The sequence below is a fragment of the Nelumbo lutea genome, chromosome 6 (assembly GCF_056320005.1).
Source record: "Nelumbo lutea isolate HS-2025 chromosome 6, American lotus-T2T, whole genome shotgun sequence".
Lineage (NCBI taxonomy): Eukaryota > Viridiplantae > Streptophyta > Magnoliopsida > Proteales > Nelumbonaceae > Nelumbo > Nelumbo lutea.
Genome location: NC_142689.1, coordinates 9,792,405 through 9,819,003, shown reverse-complemented (window position 1 = coordinate 9,819,003; position 26,599 = coordinate 9,792,405). Strand labels below are relative to the sequence as shown.

Genomic DNA, 26,599 nt, shown 5'->3' with positions numbered 1-26,599 from the left:
ACCGAGCCGAGCTGAGCCCAATACTTGACTATTCGAGCTTGGTTCACAGAAATAGTATCAGGCTCGAGCTCGAGCTCAACTATAAGCTATGTTTTTTTTTGAAAAATAAAAATTATATGTATAAAATTATTATTTTTATTTTTTAGACAGAATTAATAATTATAAAAATTATTTAATATTATATATACAAATAAAATTGTAAAGATTATTTATTATTATACATGAAAAATAAAAATGTTATTAAAAATTATTTGTTATATATATTTATATGTATGTATACGTGTATATAAAAATAAAAATATTATATACATGTATATATGTATATATGTATGTATGTAATATGTATACAATAAAAATTATTTTATTTAATACTATGCTTGCGAGCCTCACAAGTAGAGTTTTACTGGGCTCGAGTTCAGCTCGATTAGCAAACGAGCCTATATATCAAGCTCGAATTCAACTTGAAAATCAATTTAAATCAAACAAAACTCGAACAACTCGTGAAAAACTTGACTCGTGACCACTCCTAACGGGCACCCTTGGATTTGAATCCTTAACGATTGGGGTTTTCTTCTTTCGGGTGTTCTCACTGAGCGGGTCGGATGTGGGTCAAACATGCATGGAGTCGATGTAAATGGGTTGGTTGGAAAACAGGGTTCACCGAGGTCCTTAACGACATATCCGGATTATTGGGAACATCTCCCCATGAGTAATAAATACTAAGTACGGGAGATATTCCTGATGTGCGACGAGAATATTAAGTTGGTGTGAGGAACAGATCCCAATTCCTTAAAGACTAGGGTTTCTCTCCCTGCAACTTCGATCCGTTATTTCCCTCCATTGTCTCTCTGTTTGGAGCACAATTCAGACGATCAATCGTTCTCTGATCATAGATGTTAATCTTTTCAGCTTTATTCTAATGTTTCCTTGGATCCTTTTTCTTCTTGGTGACAGAATATAGAAGACACCAGAGTTTCAGATTTCAGGGCTTTATCTCCCATTTTCTGGAGGCTGCATCTTAGTTCCTTCATATCACTTTCTGTTGCTAGGATCCTTTGTTTACATCCTAAGATCAAATTATCACCCGAGAATGGACAGCAAATATACAGCGGAGATGTTGAAGTGAGGTTTTCTTTTTGTGTCTCCTGGTTTTATATGATTGAATTAGAGATACGTTTATTGAACTGCTGGGTACTGTTGGGTACAGGCACTTGGAGAAACAGAGAGAGATCCTCATGGATGCGTATAGGTCAATGTCGCACGAACTGCATAGGCTTCAGGTGGCTCTTTGAATCCATTACTGGGTTGTAGTACTTCATTTACATGTTTGATAATAATATGAATATGATTATTTCTGTTTTCCCTTATTTTAGCATCTCTGTGATTTGAAGGTAGAAGAAGAGATGCTTATGCGCAAGTTTTACGAACTTATGTCAGCCCATGGCGTATTAAAAGAGGTTAGCTCCTTCTAGCTACAGTTTTTTTTTCAATAAATTTTGTAAGTGTTATCAATCAAAAATATAAACAAGTTATCTAGTCTTGAGTTTTAATTTTAATGAAAACATGATTGAGACGATGAATTAATTTGAAAATGAAAGGAAAATTGTGTTATGGAGGGAGAATGCAGAACCGATAATGCTGACTGCTGACACAGTCTTATACCCATTTTACAAAAATAGTTTTCAAGGCATCTGGCCTTTGAATTAGAAATTCTGGAATGGACAAACCATACATAATTGGTACAATGAATTACTTATGCAAATGAGGGGAAAATGAAGTATGAAGTTGTGCTGTGGGTGGGGAATGCGGAGCTGAGAATGCTGAGAATACTGATTGTCCTATTTTACAAAATAATGTTCAATACATTTGCCCCTTCAATCAGCAGTTCTGCAGTCAACATGCCATAAGCTTTAGAACTACGGGAATCTGGTGTTTCAGGTATGGGCAATTGTCAAATTAGAGTGCTTTTATCTCTACATCATGGGGATAACCGACCTGGGTAGCTTGTAGAACATAAAGAGAAAAAGATTCTGAGAAATATTTGGATCAGCATTTCTCCCTTCGGGAGTTTCTTGCATATTTGATTTTATCAATATTGTTATCAACTAATAAAGACTGTTAATGAAAAAAACATCATGGGGATAACCTCACTAATTTCTCTCCCGTTACCAAAGTTTTGATGAGTATTCATTAAAATGATAGAAGTAAAAAAGAAAAGTTAAAATAATAAATTAATAATCTTATCACTGATGAAAAATCATGATAAAATATTGAACTTGTCAAATTGGGGATATACATCAGGTTCTGGTATGCTCAAGACTTGAAATGCATCCTCGTATTGTGTTGTATTAATAGTAGCAATTAAGTTGTTTTGTGTAAGCAATGGCGATCTCTTGGAACAAAGGTATTTGCTAATGATTCTTCCTCACCTTGAGCGTCATTCCTATGTCATCTTAAGGAATGATAGTAAGCTTCTGGTCCTTAATGGTCATTTTTTTATTCCTTCTCCATTTTTGAATTTGAATAGCCAAATAAACCCCTGATGGAAGATAAAATTGAAACTGAAGCATCCCATTCTTTAACAAACTATGAAAATGTTGCGCCAATGAATTTTTTTATGATGGACTGGAATTTTTTTTGGTAATCTACTGCAGTACTTGTTTGGTATTCTTAGATGTGTATTGGGTTGTTTAAAACTTCAGGATCTAAATTAGTTGCTTGTTAATGTCTTTTCTTCATTTATTTCCTCTTCTTTCGCAGGATGCCAACAGAGAAAATGCACTGAATGATAGGGAGAGTTCTCCATCAAATTGTGACACAAATAGTCAAATATAATTTTGATGTCTGGTGGTGCTAAAATGTTGAACTTTTATAGATCATTGTAGGTAGCACCATTGGAGGTCCAAGCATCAGTCCAAAACTTCCAAGTTCCAACAACTTGCTGTCTTAATGGGAGGGGCCAAAATTCAACCAAAGGAACCTTTATATTTTATGTACATATTTACTGATTAAAAAGGGATGGTCGTGAGAGCTATGCCTCTCGGCTCAAGCAAGTGGATTGCCTCACATATTGCTTCAACAATTGAAAAAACTGGTTTTCTACTTCGATCATATTGCTTTCTATTAGACACGGGCAGCCCTCCTCTTAAAATCGTGAAACAAGACCCATCGAAGGGGCCTGGAAATTGTAGAGCTCAAATATTGGTTTAGATTGGAAGGAGTAGCTTCAGTTTGTCAGGAGATATGTAGCCATATTTCCTTAGCAAACTAATAATCTTCCCAGGCTCCTTGAACTTCCTTTCGTGTTTTCAGTCATGAACTTGGAATCACCTTCAGTTCAATCTCCTTTAATCCTTGCTTCAGGAATACCCCAACATCCCACAACCATTCCAGATGTTGAGTATAGGTGTGGACGTGTAGCAAGTATCCTCTTGTCCTCAAAAAGATGCTTTTTCCTGTTTTGCCATAAAAAACGAGAGTAGAAGACGGATATTTTCCATGCCATTCTGCTCATAATTGTCCTTGAGAATTCCTATAATCCACATTGGCTTGAATATTAATTTGGTCATATTATTGACAAAAAAAATTAATGTTGTCATATTCCTCATGGTAGGATGTATCCACGTTGCAAGATGTACAAGATTAGGGCATCCCAAAACTTTGTTTCTAGCTCTGGTAAATGGGTAGGTCTTAAAAATGGCAAGATATGCATGAGCATCTTAAAACCTTGTTCATAAGGCCTAAAAGAGCTATATATTGACCCACGACTGACCATGCCTCCTCAAGGATTTAGATAGCTTTAAGTGGGCTTGATTGGATTGGATTGAACCTATAAATGGGTATTATTGATGTGCAATTTTAGGCCCCTTTTGTTTTTTAGAAAACCACCTACCTACCTACCTATATTCACCTGGACCTAGGGAAAATGTATTTTTTTTTGTGGATCTCAAATAAATATGAAAACAGAATATAGTTATCTTGGTCGATGGGAACCAAAATCCCATTAATTAATTTTTCCCATCTCAAAATCGAAAAAAAAATCACCCATGTTTACATGGGTGGAAATCGAGTGGCTCAAACTCTTTTCCAGTTTGGCTTTGAGGTTGTGTTTGCTTTGGAAGAATCTTTTTGCTTTTGGTGGATATCTTCTCGTTGTAACTCCTGTTGATGATAAATGAACTCAGCCTAAGGGCTCTTTAAAAAAAAAAAAAAAACCCGAAAATAATAGTAATGAAATGACAAATTATTCTTAGGTTGTGTTTGGTTGGTTGGGGGAAGAGGGGATTTTTCCACAGGTTTCCCGAAAGATTTTTTTTTTGGGTAGTTAAATGGTTTTATACACCAGGAGGCAGCCCTACCGAACTGATCATGTGAATGACAATTCACTGTAGATTTCTGTGATGAAATTGTTTGTACGAGAGCAGAAACTTTGGGCCTCTACTAGCTTCTCGATGACAGAATCCAAAGAAAACCATTCAGCAACTCAGCAAAGAGCATTTAAATGGATTATCAGAACTCAAGCAAATTTTTCGAACTTTGAAGATTGGAGGTGTTCTTCAAGCCTAATTTATTTGCAAGGCAAATTTTATTTGCATGTTTCAAATCTGACTTTGCTCTATAATATTTTTTTCTATCTTTTTATTTTCAAATTGATTCAGAGGGACCATCGAAAAACTTTTAAAACGATACATACGTGTTGATACTTTCAATCTAAATAACACTCGAAGACATTTGTATTATTTTCAAATGTCACTCACGTTTTAAAAGTTCAAGATCAAAATTTCAAATACTGAATTATCGCAAGTTCGGAGACCAAAATTAGGCACAACACTAATCGAAAATTTTCCCTAAAATTAAACCAAAACCCAAGTAAATCAAAAGTAAGCCGTGCATCATTTGCGCTCTAAAACAAACATAGAAATATATAGCATGACAACACAAACCAAAATTTTATTCAGGCAGGAAACTACACCGTCAAAAGGATTTCAACCGTTTACAATGGGTGACCCCACGACTATTTCTTTCACTGTACTCGTGGGACCATTTACTGGCTTTATCGAAAGACTAATACCATCTTCCGGATCCGGGTGGGTTAAGATTTACCCGACCCAGCAACTGCCACCCCTCACACATGGACACACAGACAAATACGTAACAAACATAAATCAGCAACATATACAATCCGCTCAATCGATTTATACATAGCACGAACGGATTTTGGTTTTTATCCAAGTTCCTATGAAAGAAAATAGCTGAGACACCCGGATATGTATCTCTAGACCCGGAACACAAAATACAAAAGATCACTCCCGTACATCATATATTCATATATCCATTAAGTATCTACACACATCTGACGATCACTTCTTCCTGTATCCATCTGTTTAGTGGATCCTCTCTCTAGCCAGGATTCCCACATCGTTGAATGTCTACCCAGCCATCTGATTCCAGCCAATTGACACTGTTTCGGTCGGAGTCGTCTTCGTCTCCACCTTTATCCTCTCCTCAGAGCTTTGCTCTTCTGGAGGTCTCACCTCCACCTTGCTCCGCTCCCTGCGTTACAGATGATGTTTAATGGATTATACTGTAAGCTTCACAGAAATGAAAGAAAAAGGCTAAAGCACCTATCGCTTGCCACGTCCTTGTATTCCTCTCCTTCCAAGCTCGGCCGTTCCATCTTCTGTCTTGCCGACTCCTCCGTCTCGCCCATCTTCTCCTGTAAAAGCCATTTCAGTTTTCATTCATGGCTTCCTCCAAATTCTTTCCTTAGTTTGTTATAGCTGCATCGAATTTAAGAGAAACCCAAATGAAAAAAAAAATGCTTTGGTTATTCATTCACCTTGGTTTCCTGTCCGGTCTCCGCTGTCTGCTGATTCGTCTCGGCATTCTTACCTGTCAAGAATTCCTTTGCCTGTGTAGCTGCATCGGCGGTGGAGTCCTTGAGTCCTTTCATCCTTTCAGCCGTCGTATCCTTTCCCTCCTCCATCTTCTCAGCAGTATAGTCCTTGTACTGACCCGTCTTCTCCATTGTTGCATCTTTCCCCTCCTTCGCCTTATCGGCGGTGTAGTCCTTGTACTCACCCATCTTCTCCATTGTTGCATCTTTCCCCTGCTTGGCCTTATCGGCGGTGTAGTCCTTGTACTCACCCATCTTCTCCATTGTTGCATCTTTCCCCTGCTTGGCCTTATCGGCGGTGTAGTCCTTGTACTCACCCATCTTCTCCATTGTTGCATCTTTCCCCTGCTTGGCCTTATCGGCGGTGTAGTCCTTGTACTCACCCATCTTCTCCATTGTTGCATCTTTCCCCTGCTTGGCCTTATCGGCAGTGTAGTCCTTGTATTCACCCATCTTCTCCATTGTTGCATCTTTCCCCTTCTTGGTCTTATCGGCAGTGTAGTCCTTATACTCACCCATCTTCTCCATTGTTGCATCTTTCCCCTGCTTGGCCTTCTCGGCAGTATGGTCTTTGTACTCACCCATCTTCTCCATTGTCGCATCTTTCCCCTGCTTGGCCTTCTCAGTAGTATAGTCCTTGTACTCACCCGCGTTCTCCATTGTCGCATCTTTCCCTTGCTTTGCCTTATCAGCAGTGTAGTCCTTATACAGACCCATCTTCTGCATGGTTGCGTCCTTGCCCTGCTTCGCTTTGTCTACAGCATAATCCTTGTATTCGCCCATCTTCTCCACGGCGATGTCCTTGCCTTGTTTCGCCTTGTCTACAGCATAATCCTTGTACTCGCCCATCTTCTCCACGGCGACGTCCTTGCCCTGCTTCGCCTTGTCCGCGGCATAATCCCTGTGCTCGCCCATCTTCTCCACGGCGACGTCCTTGCCCTGCTTCGCCTTGTCCGCGGCATAATCCCTGTGCTCGCCCATCTTCTCCACGGCGACGTCCTTGCCCTGCCTTGCCTTATCTGCAGCATAGTCCTTGTACTCACCCATCTTCTCAATGGTGGTGTTCTTGCCCTGCCTAGCTTTATCGGCGGCATAGTCCTTGTACTCGCCCATCTTCTTCATGGCCGCCGAGTCATTTGTCTCCCTCGCCTTCTCTGCAGCAGAATCTGTATACTCTCCCATCGTCGACATGGTCGAGTCCTTCCACTCTTTGGCCTTATCCTCCGTGTAGTTAGTATATTCACCCATCTTGTCCCTCCCTTCCTTTGCTTTCTTGGCCATGTAATCTTTGTATTCACCCGTCTTTCCAGCCACGGATTCTTTAGTCTCCCTCGCTTGTTCAGCCACAACGTTTGCACCTTCTCTCGTCCTGTCGACCGCTCCCTGAGTTTTTCCGGTGACAGCTGCTTTCGCTTGCTCGTAAGTACCTTGCACGGCCTTCAGGACGGACACGGTGCCCTCTTGAAGGGTTCCGAGAACGCCCGTTCGGTGCTGTTGTGGTTGGTCTGACACCGTCACATCTACTTCTTCGAAGTCAGGATCCCTTCTATCAGAATCTGTGAGCTTGGAAACTGCCGCCCTTGCAACAGCATCAGACCGGTCTTGCTTAACTTGCCTAGACGCCATGGTCGTCCTGGTTGTTGGATTAAACCTCTCCGTCGAACGCTGCAAATCAAAACACTTGGTCGAGTTGTGACAGTCTGTTATTGTGTTCCTTTTCACTGGTTCAGGCGTTCTTCTGCGTGGTTGATGTTTATGAAATCCTTCAAGTGTCGAAGGCAAACAACCGGTCGTCGCGGTCGAGACTCTCAGATCCGACACGTGTGAACAAAATGTCCATACACTGGACACGTATATAGACACGTATCAAACAAACAACCATCTCCTCCGGACGTGTGCAGGTGTAAAGTGGCGCCGGCCGCGGGCCGCTACGGTAGGGGTGAGCATTATTCGGTTAAAACCGGATAATCGAATCGAAATTTTCGGTTTCGGTTTTTTCGGTTTTTGTATAAATTGGTTCGCTTTTTTAAGTATTTGGCTATTTCGGTTTTCGGTTTCAGTTTTTGATATTAGAATTTCGATTAACTGAATTAATCAATTTTTTTATTATTATATGTAATATGTAATATATAATATATAACATATAATATATAATACATTATATATTTATATATTAATATATAATATACTGAAATTTGATTTCATAATATATATAATAGAGTATATATTATTAAAATCCGGTTTCAACCGAAAATTGAATTGAAAATTTTGGTTTTAATTATTTCGGTTTTTCTAAATTTTGGTTTTTATTTTTTTAATTCGATTTTAAATTGAATGCTCACCCCTAGCTACGAGTTGTGCCGCCCTCCCTAGTGAAAATTTAGGGGGTTGGCCCGGCATTGCCCATAGCTAGGCTCGTGTGAGCCCCTGCTGTGTTGCGGGCCAGGTTGACCTGTGGGCCGAGCCTTGGGCCAAATCGGGCCATGCATCGGGCCAAAGCTATTTATTTAAAAATATTGACAAAAAACTTAGGATTTTAATTTTATATGAATTTTATGTAGAGGTATAAAGTGCGGGTCGTGCCGCCCTCCCTAGTGAAAATTTTGGGGGTTGGCCCGGCATGGCCCACGGCCTAGGCCCATGCGGGACTATGACATGGGCTTGGGCCGTGCCGGGCTAGGCCACAGGGTGAGCTAGACTGATTTTTTTTTATTTTATTTTTTGTTTTTTTTTTTTGAAAATCTTGATTTCTTTGTAAGTAAAAGTTGAAACTTCAATAAAGTTGAGACTTGAGAATTGGAGAATCAAACAATTAGCCGATTAGAATTACTCAAATTGCAGAGAATTGAGAATGCATGAGTATGAGAGAGAGAGAAGAGATTAAGACAAATGTCGAATTGTTATGATAAGATTGGTGGAGGATAGGGCTATTTATAGGAATTGATACCATATAAACTAGTTGTTTTTTAGTTGTTAAGAGGGGTATTTTGGTCATTGTAAAATTTTTTATAACTTTACCTAAAAAGCCCCCATAAACTAGTTGTTATATAGTTGTTGGGGGCATTTTATGTCATTTTCTTCCCTTTATAAGAAAAATATATAAATACCCCCTATATAGTCGTTTATAACTGTTGGGGGGTATTTATGTAAAAAACCCCCCAAAAAGCTAAAACTAGCCCCGGGGGAATGACTAGTTTTAGGACAGGCCAAACGCGGCCCGCTACGAGCCCTACAAGCCATGGCGGCCTGTGGATTACAAACCCCCAGCCCAGCATGGTGAGGCTATTGTGCTGGGCCGGTTCAATTTCATGTTGGGCCATCGATGGCCTGATCCGATTTACACATCTAGTTTTATGTATACAATTGCATATATATACAATAATTAAATATATTAGTATAATAAAATTAAAAAAATTATTTATTTTATTAATATATTATATATCATTATATAATTATAATTTATATAATATTATATAAATACATATAAAATATATATAAATAATATATATGGATTGTGCTAGGCCGGGCTACGTCATAAGTGGCATGGCCCACTTGGTTGTATCGTGTTATGCCAACCCGTGGACCTAAAACCCTAAACCGCGGACCATTGTGCCGGGCTGTGCTGGGCCGCAGTGCACATGCAAAGAGAACGGATCTACTCCACACACATGGGCGACTCACACGCACATGAATCTGTGAACATCTACTTCTCAGATCACGCGCTCCGTGAACATGTACTTGTAAACTCTACTTAATCCGTACTTAACCTGTACTTTACTTAATCCGCACTTAATTCTAACATATTACTTCCTATAAATATCATCCCTCTCTCTGACTCGGATTCCCATCCTCTCCTTCTCAATTCTTACACACTCTTCCCTCTTCAGTTTTTCTCTATCAGCCCGGGGGCCGGCCAAGTCTTTCTTTCCGTCTCTTCAAGATGATAAGAGAGTTCTAGCCCTGCATAGCCATGATCATGGTTCAAATGGGCTATGCTGGAACGAACATTCTCAGCAAGATGGCCATAGATTCCGGCATGAGCCTTCTTGTCACGGTTACTTATCGGCGTCCATGCATTATAATCTGTCCATTCGCCTATTTCTGTGGGAGAGGTATATATAATTAATGTTTTCTCTCCTGCTTCTTTATTTTTCTTTGCAATTTTTGTTATTTAATCAGCTGTAATTTCTTTTGAAATTTTTATCATTTTCTATGCTTTTTATGATTTCTAAATATAATTTTATTTAATTTTTAATAATTTTCTATGTCTTTTCTATAAAGTATATATATTTTTTACTATTTTCCATGTCTCTATGCTCTGGTTTTTCAGAATGTTTTCTGCAATTTTTGAAAAAACTCTATTAATTTTTGTAGCTTTCCTACATTTTGCTCTTTTCTCTGATTTTTTACACTTTCTTGGATTTTTGGATATTTATTTGCAATTTTTGCTTTTTGTATATTTTTCGTGTTTTATGCAATTTCTATTTATGTAAAATTTGTATATTTTTGCTTTCTTGTATTTTACTACAATTTATATTTATATATTTATTTATTTATTTCATATGTTTTTCTGTGGGATTTTTTCAGTTGGACGTGGCACGGTTTTATCAATTTCACCCACTTAAAAAAGGGATAATTTGGAAAAATCTACGTGGATGACTAATGTATGTTGGATCTTGTTTTTTGTTTTTCTTTTGAAATTAAGATTGGTAATTTGATTGCATTTGCAGGATAGCCGGGACCCAGTGCCTCTATTTTACTGGGCTCAAATATTCCACCCCAACCATGGGATGGGCTCAAATATTCATCATGTCTGTTCTGTTCCATTCGGGTATTGCCTTGATTCATTGGGAGGGGTTGAGAATACACACCAAGTGCTCAATAAAACTTATTAATCATGATTCAGGGGCTCATGGTATCTGCATTTTCTATGTACCTAATGCCATGGTGTATCAAAAATGCAGGGCTCCTCTCTATGTTTCTGCATTCAGCCCACTTATCCTGGTTTGGCTGTGATTGGATGGGTCGGATGTAGTAGGTACGTTAATTAAGCATAATGAGTGAGTACTAATAGTTGTGTGACATATGTCCCATTTAATGTCTTTTATCTAAATGTTTTTGTTCCGTTAGATAGAAATTATCCATTATTTTATTATTTTTGTTAAAATAATTAAAAATAAAAAACAATTGAAAAGGAAAACGTAAATGAGTCCCAACACCCAGCACGTTTAGGTTTTCTTTTTTCATTGTTTTTATTTTTAATGATTTTGATAAAGATAATAAGACAATGGATAATTTCTGTCTAATCAAGCAAAAACGTATTAACTGGGACATGTGTCACACAGCTATTAGGTGTTCACTCATTGTGCTTAGCATTCTTTCTGATTGCAAGCAAGAAGTCTACAGTACTGCCAAGTTCTGTTCTGTATTAGTTTCCTACATCATGAAACCTCAACAGCTGCACTTAAGCTCTTCTTATTGTTTGCAGGTAAATGCTCAGACCTCAGTAATGGTAAAGAAAGGAAACACTGCTGAAAATGAACCTTAGGCCCTTAAATGGGTATGGAGGGCTGAAGACATTAGAGATACTGCTGCTGAAGGCAAGGGTTCTATTTCTGCTAAAGGCCTTAGGGAGCAAAAGTCGGTAACTAGTGATGCAAGTGACTACTTGTGGTACATGACAAGGTCTATTGCTTAAATGTGTCTTCTGAAATTCTTGTTAAAGGAATGGTTCATTTGATCTTTCATTTAATAACCTCATGTTTCATGTTTGGACGACACAGCCTAAAGCTTGATGATAATGGTCCTCTTTGGTGCACTGAGGATAAAGTTCTCCGGGTGAATACTAATGGTCATGTCCATGATGGAGCCTCCATCTTTTCTTCTTCTTCTATTATTTAATTTCGTTTGGTTCAACTTAGGATGCCAATGGGCTCAACATGGACGTTATAACTTCGTCTTTGAGCAAAAGATTGAGTTGATTCCTGGCGAAACAATCAAATCTCATTGCTTAGTGCTACAGTTAGATTACTGGTACTTCTTTTCCTGGAAAATTCTTGTTGGACTGTCTACTCAAAAACCCTTCTCAAACTCAAAAAATTTATTTATTTTTTTCTGCATTCTGCAACTTTTTGTGAGTAGAATTATAGGGGCCACTTCGGTACTGTACCTGTGCTGGGACACTTGGTCCAGTTAACTTGATTGGAAAGAAGAAAAATGAGGTAATAGTTATGGATCTTTCATCAAACGAGTGGAAGTATAAGGTTAGCTTGAATGGTGAGCATCATAAAATTTAAATTGATTTGTCAAGTCTGAGTATTAAGTGGCACACAGAAACAGAGAAACTCTTCCTGCAAACACAACGATGACTTGGTACAAGGTATGCTTTCATTGTTCTACTTCTACCATGGTTACCTGCATATTCCTGCAGTTTCATTACAAGTCTCATTTCAAAGAAAATTTTAATTTTTGAAGTTTCCTTTTTTCATCAGACAACCTTCAATGCTCCTTTGGGAACAGACCCTGTTGTTGTGGATTTAGTGGTATGGGTAAGGGGCATGCTTGGGTGAATGGCCAAAGCGTTAGGAGATATTGGCCAAGGTTCCATGCTGAGAATGGTGGTTGCAGTGACAGTTGCGACTATATCGTGGAACCTACTCTAGTTCGATATGCTTGACTCAATGTGGCAAGCCAACTCAAAGATGGTATGATAAATGGCTTTGCAGAAGTTGGTCTGATTGTTTTGTATTGTTTATCAAAATTAAGCTCTTACAGAGTTCTACAAATTTCATTAGGTATCATGTGGCATAATCTTTCCTCCGGGATGATGGAAACACATTGATCTTGTTTGAAGAGATGGGTGGCAATCCTTCTTCAGTGAACTTCAACACAGTTACTATTGGAACAGCATGTGCTAATGTCTATGAAGGAAATAAGTTGGACCTGACATGCCAGGGTGGTCGAACCCTTGGCCAAATTCGATTTGCTAGCTTTGGTGATCCACAAGGCATATGTGGATCTTTTGCCAAGGGATGTTGTGAGGCTAACAATGATATATTATCTCTTGTCGGGAAAGTATTATCTCTTTCCCAACACACATTTGCATTTCTACTTTCATTTTGATTTCTGATAATTGTTCCTAGCTTTTTCTCAACTTTGATTGTGTAATTGTGTTTTATACCTGTTTTTTGCAGGCATGTCTAGGAAAAGAGAAATGTTCTATTGATGTATCGGAAAGGAGATCACATCTCGCCCCACAGCACATCCCCGCCGTGTATTGGGAACATCTCCCGATGATGACATCATCGGAACTGGTACTATCATTGGGAGATGTTCACAATACACAGCGGGGATGTGTTGTGGGGCGGAAATGTGAACTCATCGGAAAATGCTCTTTGGGCTACAAATTGTGACAAATTCATAGCCCAGAGATTAACAGTTCATGCTGATTGCTACATTTCTTTTATCTGTTTGTTCCAGATTAAGTTTAGAGAGCTTTAAGTCTTTCTGCCTTTTTTTCTGTCTTTAGGATGTTTAAGTTTGGTTTTTATTTTATATAGAGGATTGAGGGAGAGAATGTTACGAAAAATGAAAAAGTAATCATGTAATTAGCTTGCTAATTAATAATATTGAAGTTCAATACTTCTATTCTATGAAGTCTTCTTTTTAATCAGGACATTAATTACTTAAGCTTTACTTGGACTTCTGGGTCATGTCCCTTTGTTTGATTTCAACTTTGGTCTTAGCTTTGCTTTTCCATGCTTAAGTGGCCTGTTTCAGTGTACAGTACGTCCCACCCTGAAGTAGGTGCATGGTATATATTTACCCAGAGGAATTGGGCATGGCTTCGGTTTCAGGACCCACCATAGACTTGGCTTTAATGTTTCCTCTCAGAAACTAGCTAGTCCATCTAGCTTTTGAATTCTAAATTTGTAAAGACATTGTGGAGACCAGACCAGACCAGACCAGGTATCTAACCTCCAAGCTCGAAGCAAGGTCAGAAATTTCCAAAAGAACAAGGCCATGGTTTGATAGAATAGAGAGAGAGAGAGAGAGAGAGAGAGAGAGAGAGAGATTTGTTGAGTCCAAAATTTGTTTGAATTCTGTAATGGGTTTTATTTTATTTTGTTAGTACTTTCTATGCAGCGTAAATGAAATTGTACTGCAAACAAATAAAGCCCAAGTTATTTCACAGAACAACTAGAGATTAAATGCTCATTTATGAAGATTTCAACTGTGACTTAAGAGATTGAATGTTCATTTATCAACATTTCAACTTTGTCAGGAGATTAAATGCTCTCATTGATGTCTTATATTGCCTCTATTTGAATTCCCAAAGTTCCTCACTCAGATTACAGGATGATCAATACGATCGCTTATCTTTTTGGGTACCTCCAGGCTCCAGCTCGGCTTCTTGCTTGGCTTACTATTCTGTGTTGGAAGCCGATTCTGTAGCTGTGCTTGAGGCCAACCAGTTAGCTGAGAAGATGAATGCCAGGATTTGTATTATTGAATTGGACAACAAGATTATTATTAGTTTTTTTGCAGCTGGTATAGAAGATTGAAGCAAAGAGGTGGTTTTCATTTTCATAGAGCCGTTACTCTTATCAAACCGATTGAGCCTAACCTTTTCTTTTCCTCCCCGGAGTGGGAATCGTGTAACTCATGATTTAGCATCTGTATTCAGGCTCATTATCAATGATTTGGTCCTACCCCATAATGGATTTCAGAAAAGTTAGAAAAATGCCTCTGTTTTTTCTTTGGTTCTTAGTTGGTTTGATTAGTCTGTGTGCTACCTGTTGTGCTTCAATCTCCCACTCACACAGTACATAGAACATCATAAGGCTAGCTCCTTGACTGAAACATTTCAAGTATTATTTTGACAACTGGGAGTCCGCGAGCTATGACTGTAATTGTAAGTCGTGAATTCGAACATTCAATCTTCTAAGCCAGACAGAATGAAGAATCATGTGGTAGACATCAAACCTCTTAGGTGGGAAGTTCACTTCGAAATGCCTCCTCACCTTGAGCCCTCTTCGCTGCATTCTTATGTACTGCCTTGTAGAGATACTCAGCAAAATTCTTTTCAGGTTGGGAATTTCGCTCACTGGAACCTCAACCGAGAAGGATTTCCAGTTCAGAACATCGCTGAATGGTGGGACGTAATGGTCTGAGATCAACACAGGAACACATCCTGCATAGATTGCCTCCACGATTCTTGGGCTCGCAACTTCATACCCACTTGGGCAGATGCAGTACTTACTCTTCTTCATCATGTTGTAGTACGATAGGCCTTTCGGGAGGTACTCGTATACCTTTACATCTTCATCTTTGTTCTTCCAGTGTTCTAACAGAACTGGTCGGATGGGACCGTGCAGCCCTCCGGCGAAGAATCCGAGTATAGGACGACGGGAAGGGGACGGACCGCCGATGAATCCCTTGGTTTCTCCGGTTCTGAGATTGATTTCCGGGAAGGATGCATCTTTGGCTGGGTTGAATCCTTCCGAGGTGTTTGCATTGCACAGAACCCGGATGCCATTTTTGTATAGATGTGGAACGTAGGAAGATGTTAGTGGCCCCTGTCAGAAATGAGAGAAGTTAAGTTGTTATCTCTCTCGGGCATACATCAAACACATTTGATCGGATGACTGAGTCCAAGCCGTCTTACTAGCCTAATCTACACAAAGCAAGAATATCTTACCCAATCATGGCAAGAAAGCATGAAGTGATCGGCGGCAAGGCTCCTATTCCAATATGGGTATTTTCCGGCGATGAGGTTGACATAATCGATCACCGTTTGTTTTATGGGGCCAATGTCATGGGAGTTGGGCACATAGACGAACCGAACCATCTTTGTGACACTGAAGGGAAGGAAGAAAGCGTGAGCCTCTTCAGGATTTGTGGTTCTAAAGCGTTTATCCATCTCTATCTGGTGAATGAAGTTTCCCTCCATGGAATATATGCTTCTACATGGACCATCATGGAACAACGGTGGCTCGCCTTCGTCATAGATGAAGATTTTGAACTGTTTCTCCATTTCCAAATAGCTCCTGCAATTGAAAACAACCATCTAAAATTCAGCGAAAGAGGAAGGGTGATGACCCAGAAAGATGAATATGGTGTACCTGTGAAAGGCTTGGGCATTCCAGTACATGGGACCTTCTGGAACGTAATCGAAATCAGAAGTTCGATTCCCCTTCTGATGAGCTGCTTCTCTTATTGCAGCCCGAATCTTTGCAAGACCTGATTCCATCCTCTCTAGTTGGCTATGATTTTTCTGCATTTTAATTATTGTGGCCGAAACATCAGACCCATTAAGCCTTTCTGATTTGCTATCTTCTTCTGCCACCTTCATGAGTATGGGTGCAACATCAGACCCATTAATCCTATCTGATTTGCTATCTTCCTCAGCCACCTTCATGATTATAGGAGCAACACCAGATCCATTAAGCCTCTCTGATTTGCGATCTTCCCCCGCCACCTTCATTACTGCGGGAGCAACATCAAGCCCATGATGAACAATTGGAATCCTCAGACCCTCTTGATTTCTGTCATCCTACAAGAAAAAATGGTGGCAAACAGTAAGAAAGAACAACACTAGAAAAAGAACAGTTGAGGCCTTCGTAGTGCAAATTCTAGTGTAAGTGCTTGGGAGTGTAAATGGGCCGAGCGTAAATCGTGATGTATTTTTGCACTTATGCTTCAGATTTGACCCTTTTTTTGCCAAGTAAAATTGAGACTAAAGATGAGGTGGGGCCCGTATCATATAAGATAATTGAGGTAGGAGGAAAAGGTGCAAATTTTGTATCAGTTTTTTGATGCAAAATTCGCACTACCAATAAATACAAATGGCACAAAAAAGTAAAAATTTTATACAGATAAAAGCATAATTCAGAGTTACATATACAGACAAACGGATACAAAACTAATCCGGGTGCGTTCAGATTTGCACTGAAAACAAACAGGCTGAAGTAAAAAAAAAAAAGAAAAAAAAAATTGAATGAAATGGCATAGCTATGATGGTAAGGATATCAATTCCAGCTTTTAAACCTGGAGTTTGGAAGAGGACTAAACAAATTCTTGGACGTCAAATAACACAGAAGGAAGAAATAATTTATTTCACTCCATATACCCCCAAAAATCAAAATAATCCGCAGATACAGAAACATTATTGTACATTAATACATTCTTATACAGGAAAATACATGCAGAAGCTAACAGAGATCTATGAAATTCAAGAAATAAAGAACAAGTTCCAGAAGAGTGGAAAAGATAAAGGAAAATTAAGCAGAAGCTTCTCTCACCGTCTCACGGGTCGTTGGATATAAGATTACAAGAAAAAGATAAAGGGACTGAAGCTCTTACAGGTGGTTGGAGTTGAAGAATCTCTGGAACCATCTGTGGTGAAGAAGATTGGTTGAAGATAGAAGAATCAGACTGAGCTTCTTCTACATGATGAACAGGAACCGCCTTTGGATGTATTTCCAAGCGACTCTCACTTTCTTCAGTCGACAAACCAGTCACCCTCATTCTAGCAACAGTTGTAGTTTCAGTAGCTGTTACTTTTGTTTCAGAATGAGAAGAAGAAGAAGAAGGAATACCAGTTCCCCATAGCAAAGGATAATAAGATAAAGGAACCCAGGTAGAGGTTCCTGATGAACCCACTATACAAAGAAGCCCAGATAAGAAAACCAAAGAAACTACAACCAAAAGGAGCTTAGGAGACGAAGACGATGAAGGTACCCAACAAAATGAAACCTTGTTCCACATCTTCATTCTCTCTCTCTCTCTCTGTAGATCTCTTAGCATTCTGCAGAGATAGAGATGTTTTAATTCGGATGAGGATACAGAGAGCAAGAACTAAAGGAGATACCTTTCTCTCTCTCTCTCTCTCTCTCGTCGGCTGTCACTCTGGACGTTCCATTAAAGAAGGCAAACATGGGCTGCCTTGGTTGGTAAAGAGCTGAAAAACATCTGGTGACGAAGCATTGTTCCACGAAGCCAGGCGTCAACCTGCTTGGCCCTTGATTCTGACTTCCCCATGCAAATTTCCAGTTTTCCATTTCTGTCCCTCTTAGTCTTAGACAGACTCTTAGCTTGGTATTGGATATCAGAGAATCTTTGGGATATTTGGGTCAATTCACCTGTTCATCTTTATTACCAAAATGCCCCGGAGATGCTGAAGCATCGGCAGCTATCGATACCCCACCGGGGGACCTTTTCTTAAATGATGAGATGATGATCAGCTCGTCTCCTTTTGGCTTTTTCCTCTCTTCTTCCAGTTAATGCGATACAGCAAAAGTACAGAATTGCCCTTCTCTTCGGCTTTTTATATTTACCCCGCAATGGAATTTTAACAGAGAGGGGTGTTCCTGAAAATTTATCATTTGAAAATATCTCGTTTCTGGTGTTTGGAATTGTAACTCCATTTGGATCTCTCGCATCCCGTAGCCAGTGTTGGAAATTGGAATAGAATTTTACTTCGCTCAATTCAAAATGTAATAAAGTAATTTTTTATGTTAATGTTTAATAAAATAATTTTTAACCCATTTGGATCTCTACTTTTCACGTGTAACTTTTTTGACTTTCATGTTTTATTGCGAAAACATAATACCACTTCAACTAAGTTCCTTTTTTTTACTGGTCTAACGGCACGCGACACGTATGTATTCAAATTTATTAGGAATGAAAGTACGGAATTTTTGTTTGATTAAAATAATATTATTTTAGAATTTGTTAAAAATTTGTAATTTCATTTAATACTCTCTATCTTCTTTAATTTTTATTATTAAATCTTATATTTAATTTAATGTATTATCTTTGGTTGTTGTGTGAATTATATTATTTACTAAAATATGAGTTCGACTATGATAAAAAAAAACTTTGCAGCCAAATGAACTAGTATTAGGGGTGATCATTTCAGACCGGTCCGCACAAGTTTGGTTCGGAAATTTTGGGTTTGGGCTTAGGTTTTGTATTCAGCCTCGGCCCCGGTTTAGGCCTTTATCATGCTCGCAAAATTTAGGGTCGGGTTTGGGTTTAATACTTTAATATATATATGTATATATATGTGTGTGTGTGTGTGTTATATTTTATATATAAAATATTCTAACATGACATTTATAATTTATATTATATATAATATTTTATATAATATAATATACAAAATAAGTTTATATGCATGTTATCTCATTTAATATATAGATAGGTAATGTTTTTATATATGAGTGACATTGGCATGAAATCAGGCCCATATAGACTTGGGCTAGGGCTTATATTTTATGCCCATAACCTCGGGCTGGGCCAGGCCCAGGCCTAAGCTATAGCCTTTACCATAAGTGCAAAACCCGGCCCAGCCCATGATCACCCCTAACTAGTATCATAAAATAGGTGAGGTAATGTAGTACTTATGACAGTTCATGGAGTGCTTTAATTGGTCAAAGCATTTTTGGTACCATGCCTTTAAGATGTCATGGATTTTCAATGCAATTTGGCAGGCCTAAGGGTGCAATTTGAGTGGGCCCAGCCCAAGCCTCAACTGTTCCAGCCTAAAATTTTACACAGGTTAGGCTTCGATTTTTGGTTCTCATGCTGGGTTCAGGCCCAAAAAACTGGGTTTTTCTATTTTTTGGGTTGGGCCCGGGCTTAGCCCTTAGGTAGCCCTAACTTGGCTCAATTATGTATATTCATACATATTTACATATATATATATATATATATATATATATATATATATATATATATATGTAAATATGTATGAATATACATAATTGAGCCAAGTTAGGGCTACCTACGAAAATATGCATATTTATATGTATATACACTTGCATACATATTTGCATAAATGCATACATGCATGTATAATTTTAGAATGGGTTCATTGACTAACTCAAACTCGGCCTGGACCTGAGCCCAACCTGAGTGCATCAAATTATAGTGCGGGCTAGGTTTGGGTTGGGAAGATTAGGCTTAACCTTAGGTTCAGCCCGAGCTTGGGCCTTAAGCCCAAATTTTAGGATTGCGCCTGGGTTGACTATAAAGTCGACCTAGTCCGAGCTTGGGCTAGGCTTGGGTTGAAATGACCCAAGTTGCAATTTTACACAGGTTGGATTTGGATTTTAGGGGCTCAGGTTGGACTTGGGCCCAAAAGTTTGGGCTTTTACATTTTTCAAGCTAGGCCCGAGCCTAGCCCTTAGATAACCTAAACCCAGCCCTACTTTTTCTTAACCCAAGCCTGACCAACCTATGTACATATTACATAAATGCGCACATACATACATACATACATACATATAAATATATATTGAAAAACCATACATATATACATAATGCATATATGCATACATGCATGCATGCATGTGTACAGAAATTTTGTAGAAAACATCTGGGCGTTTCCCTAATATTATATAACAAAATACAAACATTAAGAAAAGTGTAGAAAATTTTGGACACATTTCTAATATTTTATATTAATAATATTAAATAAAATAAGTGTAATAAACAATAATTGTTTTTATTGATAAAAGAAATAAAATACAAAATCTAAACTACTCAAAAGGTCAATAGTTCAACCTTTTAGGTTAAATATGTCAACTCCTAATGTCAAATTTAAATAATAAAAATAAAAAAAAAAAGATAAAAAGCAAAAATATGAACAATATAAAAAATATTTGTACACATCTCTAATTTCTTATTTTCATAATATGAAATAAAAATAAATGTAATAAATAAGAATTAATTGTATACACATAGGAATATAAAAATGTAAAAAAATTAAAAACATTTTATTATCATCGTCATACATTTTATTTACCATCCTCACTTAAAATTATCATGTGTAAAACACATGCATATTTGCTATAATAGACATAAAAAGTGTAAAGTACAAAAATTAAGCTGCATAACACCAAAAAGTAAAGTATTCACATTTATATAGCATAGATAAGGGTTTGGGTTTACTAAGGGATGTACTTTGGGCTGGCCATAGGGAGGGCAATGATTGGGGTTCCCATGAAAACTCCCTATTATCATATCCTATTATTTTGTGTCATTTTACAAATTTGAAATTCATATTCAATTTTATAATGCCCATTGAGCTCACCATAATTGATTCCATAATTAACCTTATAATACACCACTTATAACATAGTTTCATTAACTATTTCTATCTCATAATTAATTCAATTAATTCTATTTGTTAATTTAAAATCAGTCGTATATCTATCTATATTATTATAAAAAGAACGAATGAGGGTGTTAAATTTTTTTTGACCAAAATGCCTACATTTGTTATTTAATTCATCTCTAATTATGAAGTTTAGAAATTTAATTTTAATTTATGCTTTCCACATCATTTAATCCCCATCACTAACTCTTATATTTAAAGTATTAATTCTCATTCTCTCTTATTAAACTCTATTTTAAGTTATTTTTTCACTAATAAATACTATTAATTAGATCTATGTCCAATAATTTTTAACAATATAAACTCATTTATTTTAAAAGTTACTAAAAAACAAAACCATTTTTTACCCAAAATAAGCAATTCAACCATCATAATCAAATTGGTCAACCCATGAAGCCATAGTTAGATAATAAATTTTTTAAATAGAAACAAATATAAAAATTTACAAAAATGTAGAAAAATAGACACATTTATGATATTTTTATTAATAAAATTAAAAAATAAGTGTAATAAACAAGAATTAGTTTTATTGATGATGAAAATGAAATACATAATCCAAAACTAACCAAAAACAAAATTATTTTCCTGTTTAGCGGAGATTAATAGTTTATAATGAAAAAAATTAATAATTAAATGTCATAATTAATTATCTTATGTGTTCTTGTGATGAAGTAATAAAATATAAAAACACAAAAATGAAAAAATAGATAAATTTTACAAAAAAAAATTATAGAAATATGAATAAGATTGTGGATCTTTCTTTTGAAGAAAATACTCATTTTTTGAACTTAATCCATATTTAATTGTGGTGTTTAAAATGTAGTTTGAACTACAATTTTCACATCATTCAATTCCCTCTCTTTAAATCTTACATTTTTTATTGATAAATGAATAATAAAAATACATTAAGAAAATAAAACATTACAAAATGAAAAATCCACAAAGTAGGTAGACTGTCAATGATACCCAAAACTTTATAGTCAAATATGAGGTGCTTACATAATCAGATTCAGAGTTTGCAATCTACATCCAATTTATAATGAAAAACAAAAAATATAAAAAATATAAAAAAATACATGAATTTTATAGACATTTTTTAATACATTATAACTATCATTATATTGATATAGAATTCCCACGTGCAAAGCATGCCCATACTTCCTTTTTTTAAGGCATAAATTACCAAAAATTCATTTATAAATACACATTTGCACTAATGTGTATTCATCATTAGTGCTTTGGAAGTAGGTAAAGATTAATTGTAGCAAAGAGGTAGTTTTTATTTATACAGAGCAAGCAGACTGAAAGGTTTGGTGCTCCCCCGAAGTGGCTTTCAGAGGAGTTAGAAAGAGGCCTCTGCTTTTTTGCTGTGTTTTCCTGCAATTGGCAATCATTTCTAATGGATTGGATTGGGTTTCGCTGCTAGTATTTCCATTGCTTTCCTCATCTCCACCTCTGCATTCTCCCACTCACAGTAAATACAGCATCATAACTCATAAGGCTAGCTGCTTGACTGAAACGATTCAAGTAATACTTTGATGGCTTTTTCTGATTGGTTTTAATGCAAATTAATGGAAAAAAAAAACAAAATTTTCATGAATTCATTATTAAATTTTAAAGCGTTACATGACAAGTCAACTCAACTGGGAGTCCGAGAGCTATGACTGTAATCGTAAGTCATGAATTCGAACATTCAATCTTCTGAGCCATACCGAATGAAGAATCATGTGGTAGACATCAAACCTCTTAGGTGGGAAGTTCACTTCGAAATGCCTCCTCACCTTGAGCCCTCTTCGCTGCATTCTTATGTACTGCCTTGTAGAGATACTCAGCAAAATTCTTTTCAGGTTGGGAATTTCGCTCACTGGAACCTCAACCGAGAAGGATTTCCAGTTCAGAACATCGCTGAATGGTGGGACGTAATGGTCTGAGATCAACACAGGAACACATCCTGCATAGATTGCCTCCACGATTCTTGGGCTCGCAACTTCATACCCACTTGGGCAGATGCAGTACTTACTCTTCTTCATCATGTCGTAGTACGATAGGCCTTCCGGGAGGTACTCGTATACCTTTACATCTTCATCTTTGTTCTTCCAGTGTTCTAACAGCAGTGGTCGGATGGGACCGTGCAGCCCTCCGGCGAAGAATGCGAGTATAGGACGACAGGAAGGAGGTGGCCCGCCGATGAGCCCCTTGGTTTCTCCGGTTCTGAGATTGATTTCCGGGAAGGATGCATCTTTGGCTGGGTTGAATCCTTCTGAGGTGTTTGCATTGCACAGAACTCGGATGCCATTTTTGTATAGATGTGGAACGTAGGAAGATGTTAGTGGCCCCTGTGAGTAATGGAGAGAAGAAGTTCATGTGATTAAGACAAGAGCAGAAGAAGCTGTTCTCTCTCTCAGGCATACATCAAACACATTTGATTGGATGGCTGAGTCCATGCCGTCTTACTAGCCTAATCTACAGAAAGCAAAAATATCTTACCCAATCATGGCAAGAAAGCATGAAGTGATCGGCGGCAAGGCTCCTATTCCAATATGGGTATTTTCCGGCGATGAGGTTGACATAATCGATCACAGTTTGTTTTATGGGGCCAATGTCATGGGAGTTGGGCACATAGACGAACCGAACCATCTGTGTGACACTGAAGGGAAGGAAGAAAGCATAAGCCTCTTCAGGATTTCTGGTTCTAAAGCGTTTATCCATCTCTATCTGGTGAATGAAGTTTCCCTCCATGGAATATATGCTTCTACATGGACCATCGTGGAACAGCGGTGGCTCTCCTTCTTCATAGATGAAGATTTTGAACTGTTTCTCCATTACCAAATAGCTTCTGCAATATAATTGAAAATAACCCTGTGATTTTGAGAGAGAGAGAGAGACCCAGAAAGATGAATGTGGTGTACCTGTGAAAGGCTTGGGCATTCCAGTACATGGGACCTTCTGGAACGTAATCGAAGTCAGAAGTTTGATTCCCCTTCTGATGAGCAGCTTCTCTTATTGCAGCCCGAATCTTTGCTAGACCTGCTTCCAACCTCTCTAGTTGGGTATGATTTTTCTGCATTTTAATAATTGTGGGAGCAACATCAGACCCATTAATCCTCTCTGATTTGCTATTTTCTTCCGCCACCTTCATGATTACGGGATCAACATTAGACCCATTAATCCTATCTGATTTGCTATCTTCCTCTGCCACCTTCGTGATTATTGGAGCAACACCAGACCCATTAAGCCTCTCTGCAGATTTGCTATCTTCCCCCGCCTCCTTCATTACTGCGGGAGCAACATCACGCCCATGATGATTAATTGGGATCCTCAGATCCTCTTGATTTCTTTCATCCTACCAAAAAAAAAAATGGTTAATGGTTTAGTATATACAATGAAGTGGAATTCTTTTTTTGTTTTTTTAGGGTAAAATTAAGAAAAGGAAAGAAGTGAAATTCAATACCATGACAAATTTTGGGCTACCACTAAATGCAAATAACATCAAAAAAATAAATAAATTTTGCATCAGATTGGAGTAGAAGTTAGTAGTTACAGACAAACCGGATACAAAGCTAAAACGGGTGCGTTCAGATTTGAACAGCAAACAAACAGGCTGAAGGAAAAAAAAAATGAATGAAATGGCATATATCAAATCCAGCGTTTAAACCTGAGGCAAGAAAGAAGAGTAGAGAAGAGAAAGGAAAAGCACAAGCGTCTCTCACTGGTCGTTGGATATAAGAATAAGGAAAAAAGAGGTGAAGGGACTAAGATTCTTACAGGTGATTGGAGTTGAAGAATCTCTGCAGGAACCATCTGTGGTGAAGAAGATTGATTGAAAATAGAAATGTCAGACCAAAGAGTTTCTTGTACATGATGAAGAGGAACCGCCTTTGGATGTGTTTCCAGATGTCTCTCACTTTCTTCAGTCGAAAAACAAGGCAGTCTCATTGAAGCAACAGATGTAGTTTCAGTGGTTGTTGTTTTTGTTGCAGGAGAAGATGAAGAACAAGGGGTACCGGCTCCCCAGAGCAATGGATAATCAGACGAAGTAGAGGTTCCTGATGAACCCTCCATACAAAGAAACCCAGATAAGAAAACCAAAGGAACTACAACCACAAGGAGCTTAGGAGACGGAGATGAAGGTGCCCAACAAAATGAAGCCTTGTCCCAATCCTTCATTCTCTCTGCCTCTCTGTATAGATCTCTCTGGCCAGCTGCAGAGATGGAGATTCAGATGAGGATACAAGAGGAAATAGTTTAAGCTTTCTCTCGTCCGTTGTCACTTGGTCGCTCCATTGCAAAAGGCAAACATGGGCAGTTTTTGGTTGGTTAGAAGAAAAAAAAAAAGGAAAGAAAGAAAGAAAGAAAACATTTGGTGACGAAGTGTTGTGCCACCAAGTAGGGGTGTCAATTGGACCGGATTTGGTCCAATCCAATCCGGTCCAAAATGAATCCAATCATCCATTACAGATGGACCAGGTCCATTCGAATCCAATTAATACTTTGGATGATTTTGGACCGATCCAATTTAATGTCTGGTCCATCAAACCTGTTCAAATTGATTTTAATTTAGATTGATTCCAACTTCCAACCTAAGCTTGGTCCATTGACACTTGTATTCTTACTTCTTCAATGGATCAGATATTGGTTCACTCCAACTCAATCCAATATTAATTTATTATGGATGACCAGGTCCAATTCAATATGTCTTATTGGTCTATCTGTCCAATCTGTTTAAATTGATTTTGATTTGAATGAAATCCAAGTGTCCAATTCAAAATCAGTCCATTGACACCCCTACCACCAAGCCAAGTGTCCATTTTTATCCCTTGTAGTGCAAGCACGGATATGCCACTCGAGTGTCACATCAACACAGGGTATTGAAGCTGGTTATTGGACAAGAGAGCATCTTTAGGGCATTTGGGTCAACAAACCTAGGGATGAGCATGGGTTAATTCGGTTCAGTTCCATGGCAGAATTTGGCACCTATCCTATAGGGGTCGGTTCCAAGTTTTTGGAACTGGAACAAAGTTGGCTCTAAGGTCTGTTCCAAGGTTGGTTCCAAGGTTCTCCCTGAACCTATTCTTTATTATTTCTCTTAAAAAAAAAGAAGCATATTCTTTAAAAAAACATGATTTTTGATAAATATAATATATAGTTTAATATGTAGATTATCATTCTATGGTTCAAACTTCAAAACTTATATTTTAATTTAAATTTTTTAAATATTAACTTTCGCATTAATTATTGTATACATTCAAATATTAAATTGAAAAATAAATGATCAAATTATTTAAGTAACTCAAAGTGAGACCATGGCCTTTGTAACAATGAGTATTTGGATTCAAATATTCACATCCCCAAAAGTATTTTAGTTTGTATTGGATAAACCCCTAGACCCTAAAACCGGTGTGGGTGAATTTCAAGAATTTGAAACGAGACCCTACCCTCTAACAATTTTAGGTAGAACCTACCTATTCATCTTAGGTAGAAACTACCTATTCACTCACCCCTAAATGATACACCTATTC

The 26,599-nt window shown here is 37.8% G+C and overlaps 4 protein-coding genes and 1 long non-coding RNA gene across 6 annotated transcripts; 2 read left to right on the top strand and 3 right to left on the bottom strand.

Annotated features, from left to right (window-relative positions):
* The first annotated feature begins 731 nt into the window (after positions 1-731).
* On the top strand, positions 732-3,111 carry LOC148847253 (uncharacterized). Of its 2 annotated transcripts, none has more exons than XM_088949414.1 (4): positions 732-1,122; positions 1,208-1,280; positions 1,392-1,457; positions 2,761-3,111. In XM_088949414.1, exons 1-4 carry the CDS (start codon positions 1,091-1,093, stop codon positions 2,833-2,835), a joined length of 246 nt encoding a protein of 81 aa, XP_088805540.1. In that variant the 5' UTR covers positions 732-1,090; the 3' UTR covers positions 2,836-3,111. The 2 variants fall into 2 exon arrangements, with proteins under 2 accessions (XP_088805540.1, XP_088805539.1); XM_088949413.1 differs by having other exon boundaries at positions 796-1,122; positions 1,374-1,457.
* A 1,812-nt stretch (positions 3,112-4,923) lies between these two features.
* LOC148847252 (uncharacterized) lies at positions 4,924-7,646 on the bottom strand. Its single transcript, XM_088949412.1, has 3 exons — positions 5,840-7,646; positions 5,625-5,716; positions 4,924-5,553 (listed from the first exon to the last, which is right to left on the bottom strand). The coding sequence occupies exons 1-3, from the start codon at positions 7,520-7,522 to the stop codon at positions 5,430-5,432; spliced, it is 1,899 nt and encodes a 632-aa protein (XP_088805538.1). The 5' UTR covers positions 7,523-7,646; the 3' UTR covers positions 4,924-5,429.
* Positions 7,647-9,741: 2,095 nt separating this feature from the next.
* LOC148847251 (uncharacterized) lies at positions 9,742-13,591 on the top strand. Its single transcript, XR_016100693.1, has 9 exons — positions 9,742-10,008; positions 10,627-10,727; positions 10,861-10,934; positions 11,385-11,581; positions 11,680-11,929; positions 12,038-12,275; positions 12,388-12,600; positions 12,691-12,970; positions 13,090-13,591. It is a non-coding gene; the product is annotated as an uncharacterized LOC148847251 (long non-coding RNA).
* A 1,136-nt stretch (positions 13,592-14,727) lies between these two features.
* On the bottom strand, positions 14,728-17,835 carry LOC148847250 (putative glycosyltransferase At5g03795). Its single transcript, XM_088949409.1, has 4 exons — positions 17,261-17,835; positions 16,021-16,451; positions 15,597-15,945; positions 14,728-15,474 (listed from the first exon to the last, which is right to left on the bottom strand). The coding sequence occupies exons 1-4, from the start codon at positions 17,702-17,704 to the stop codon at positions 14,797-14,799; spliced, it is 1,902 nt and encodes a 633-aa protein (XP_088805535.1). The 5' UTR covers positions 17,705-17,835; the 3' UTR covers positions 14,728-14,796.
* Positions 17,836-22,589: 4,754 nt separating this feature from the next.
* On the bottom strand, positions 22,590-25,362 carry LOC148847249 (putative glycosyltransferase At5g03795). The gene is made up of 4 exons (XM_088951565.1): positions 24,846-25,362; positions 23,990-24,423; positions 23,568-23,916; positions 22,590-23,416 (listed from the first exon to the last, which is right to left on the bottom strand). The coding sequence occupies exons 1-4, from the start codon at positions 25,245-25,247 to the stop codon at positions 22,739-22,741; spliced, it is 1,863 nt and encodes a 620-aa protein (XP_088807691.1). The 5' UTR covers positions 25,248-25,362; the 3' UTR covers positions 22,590-22,738.
* Positions 25,363-26,599: the final 1,237 nt, after the last annotated feature.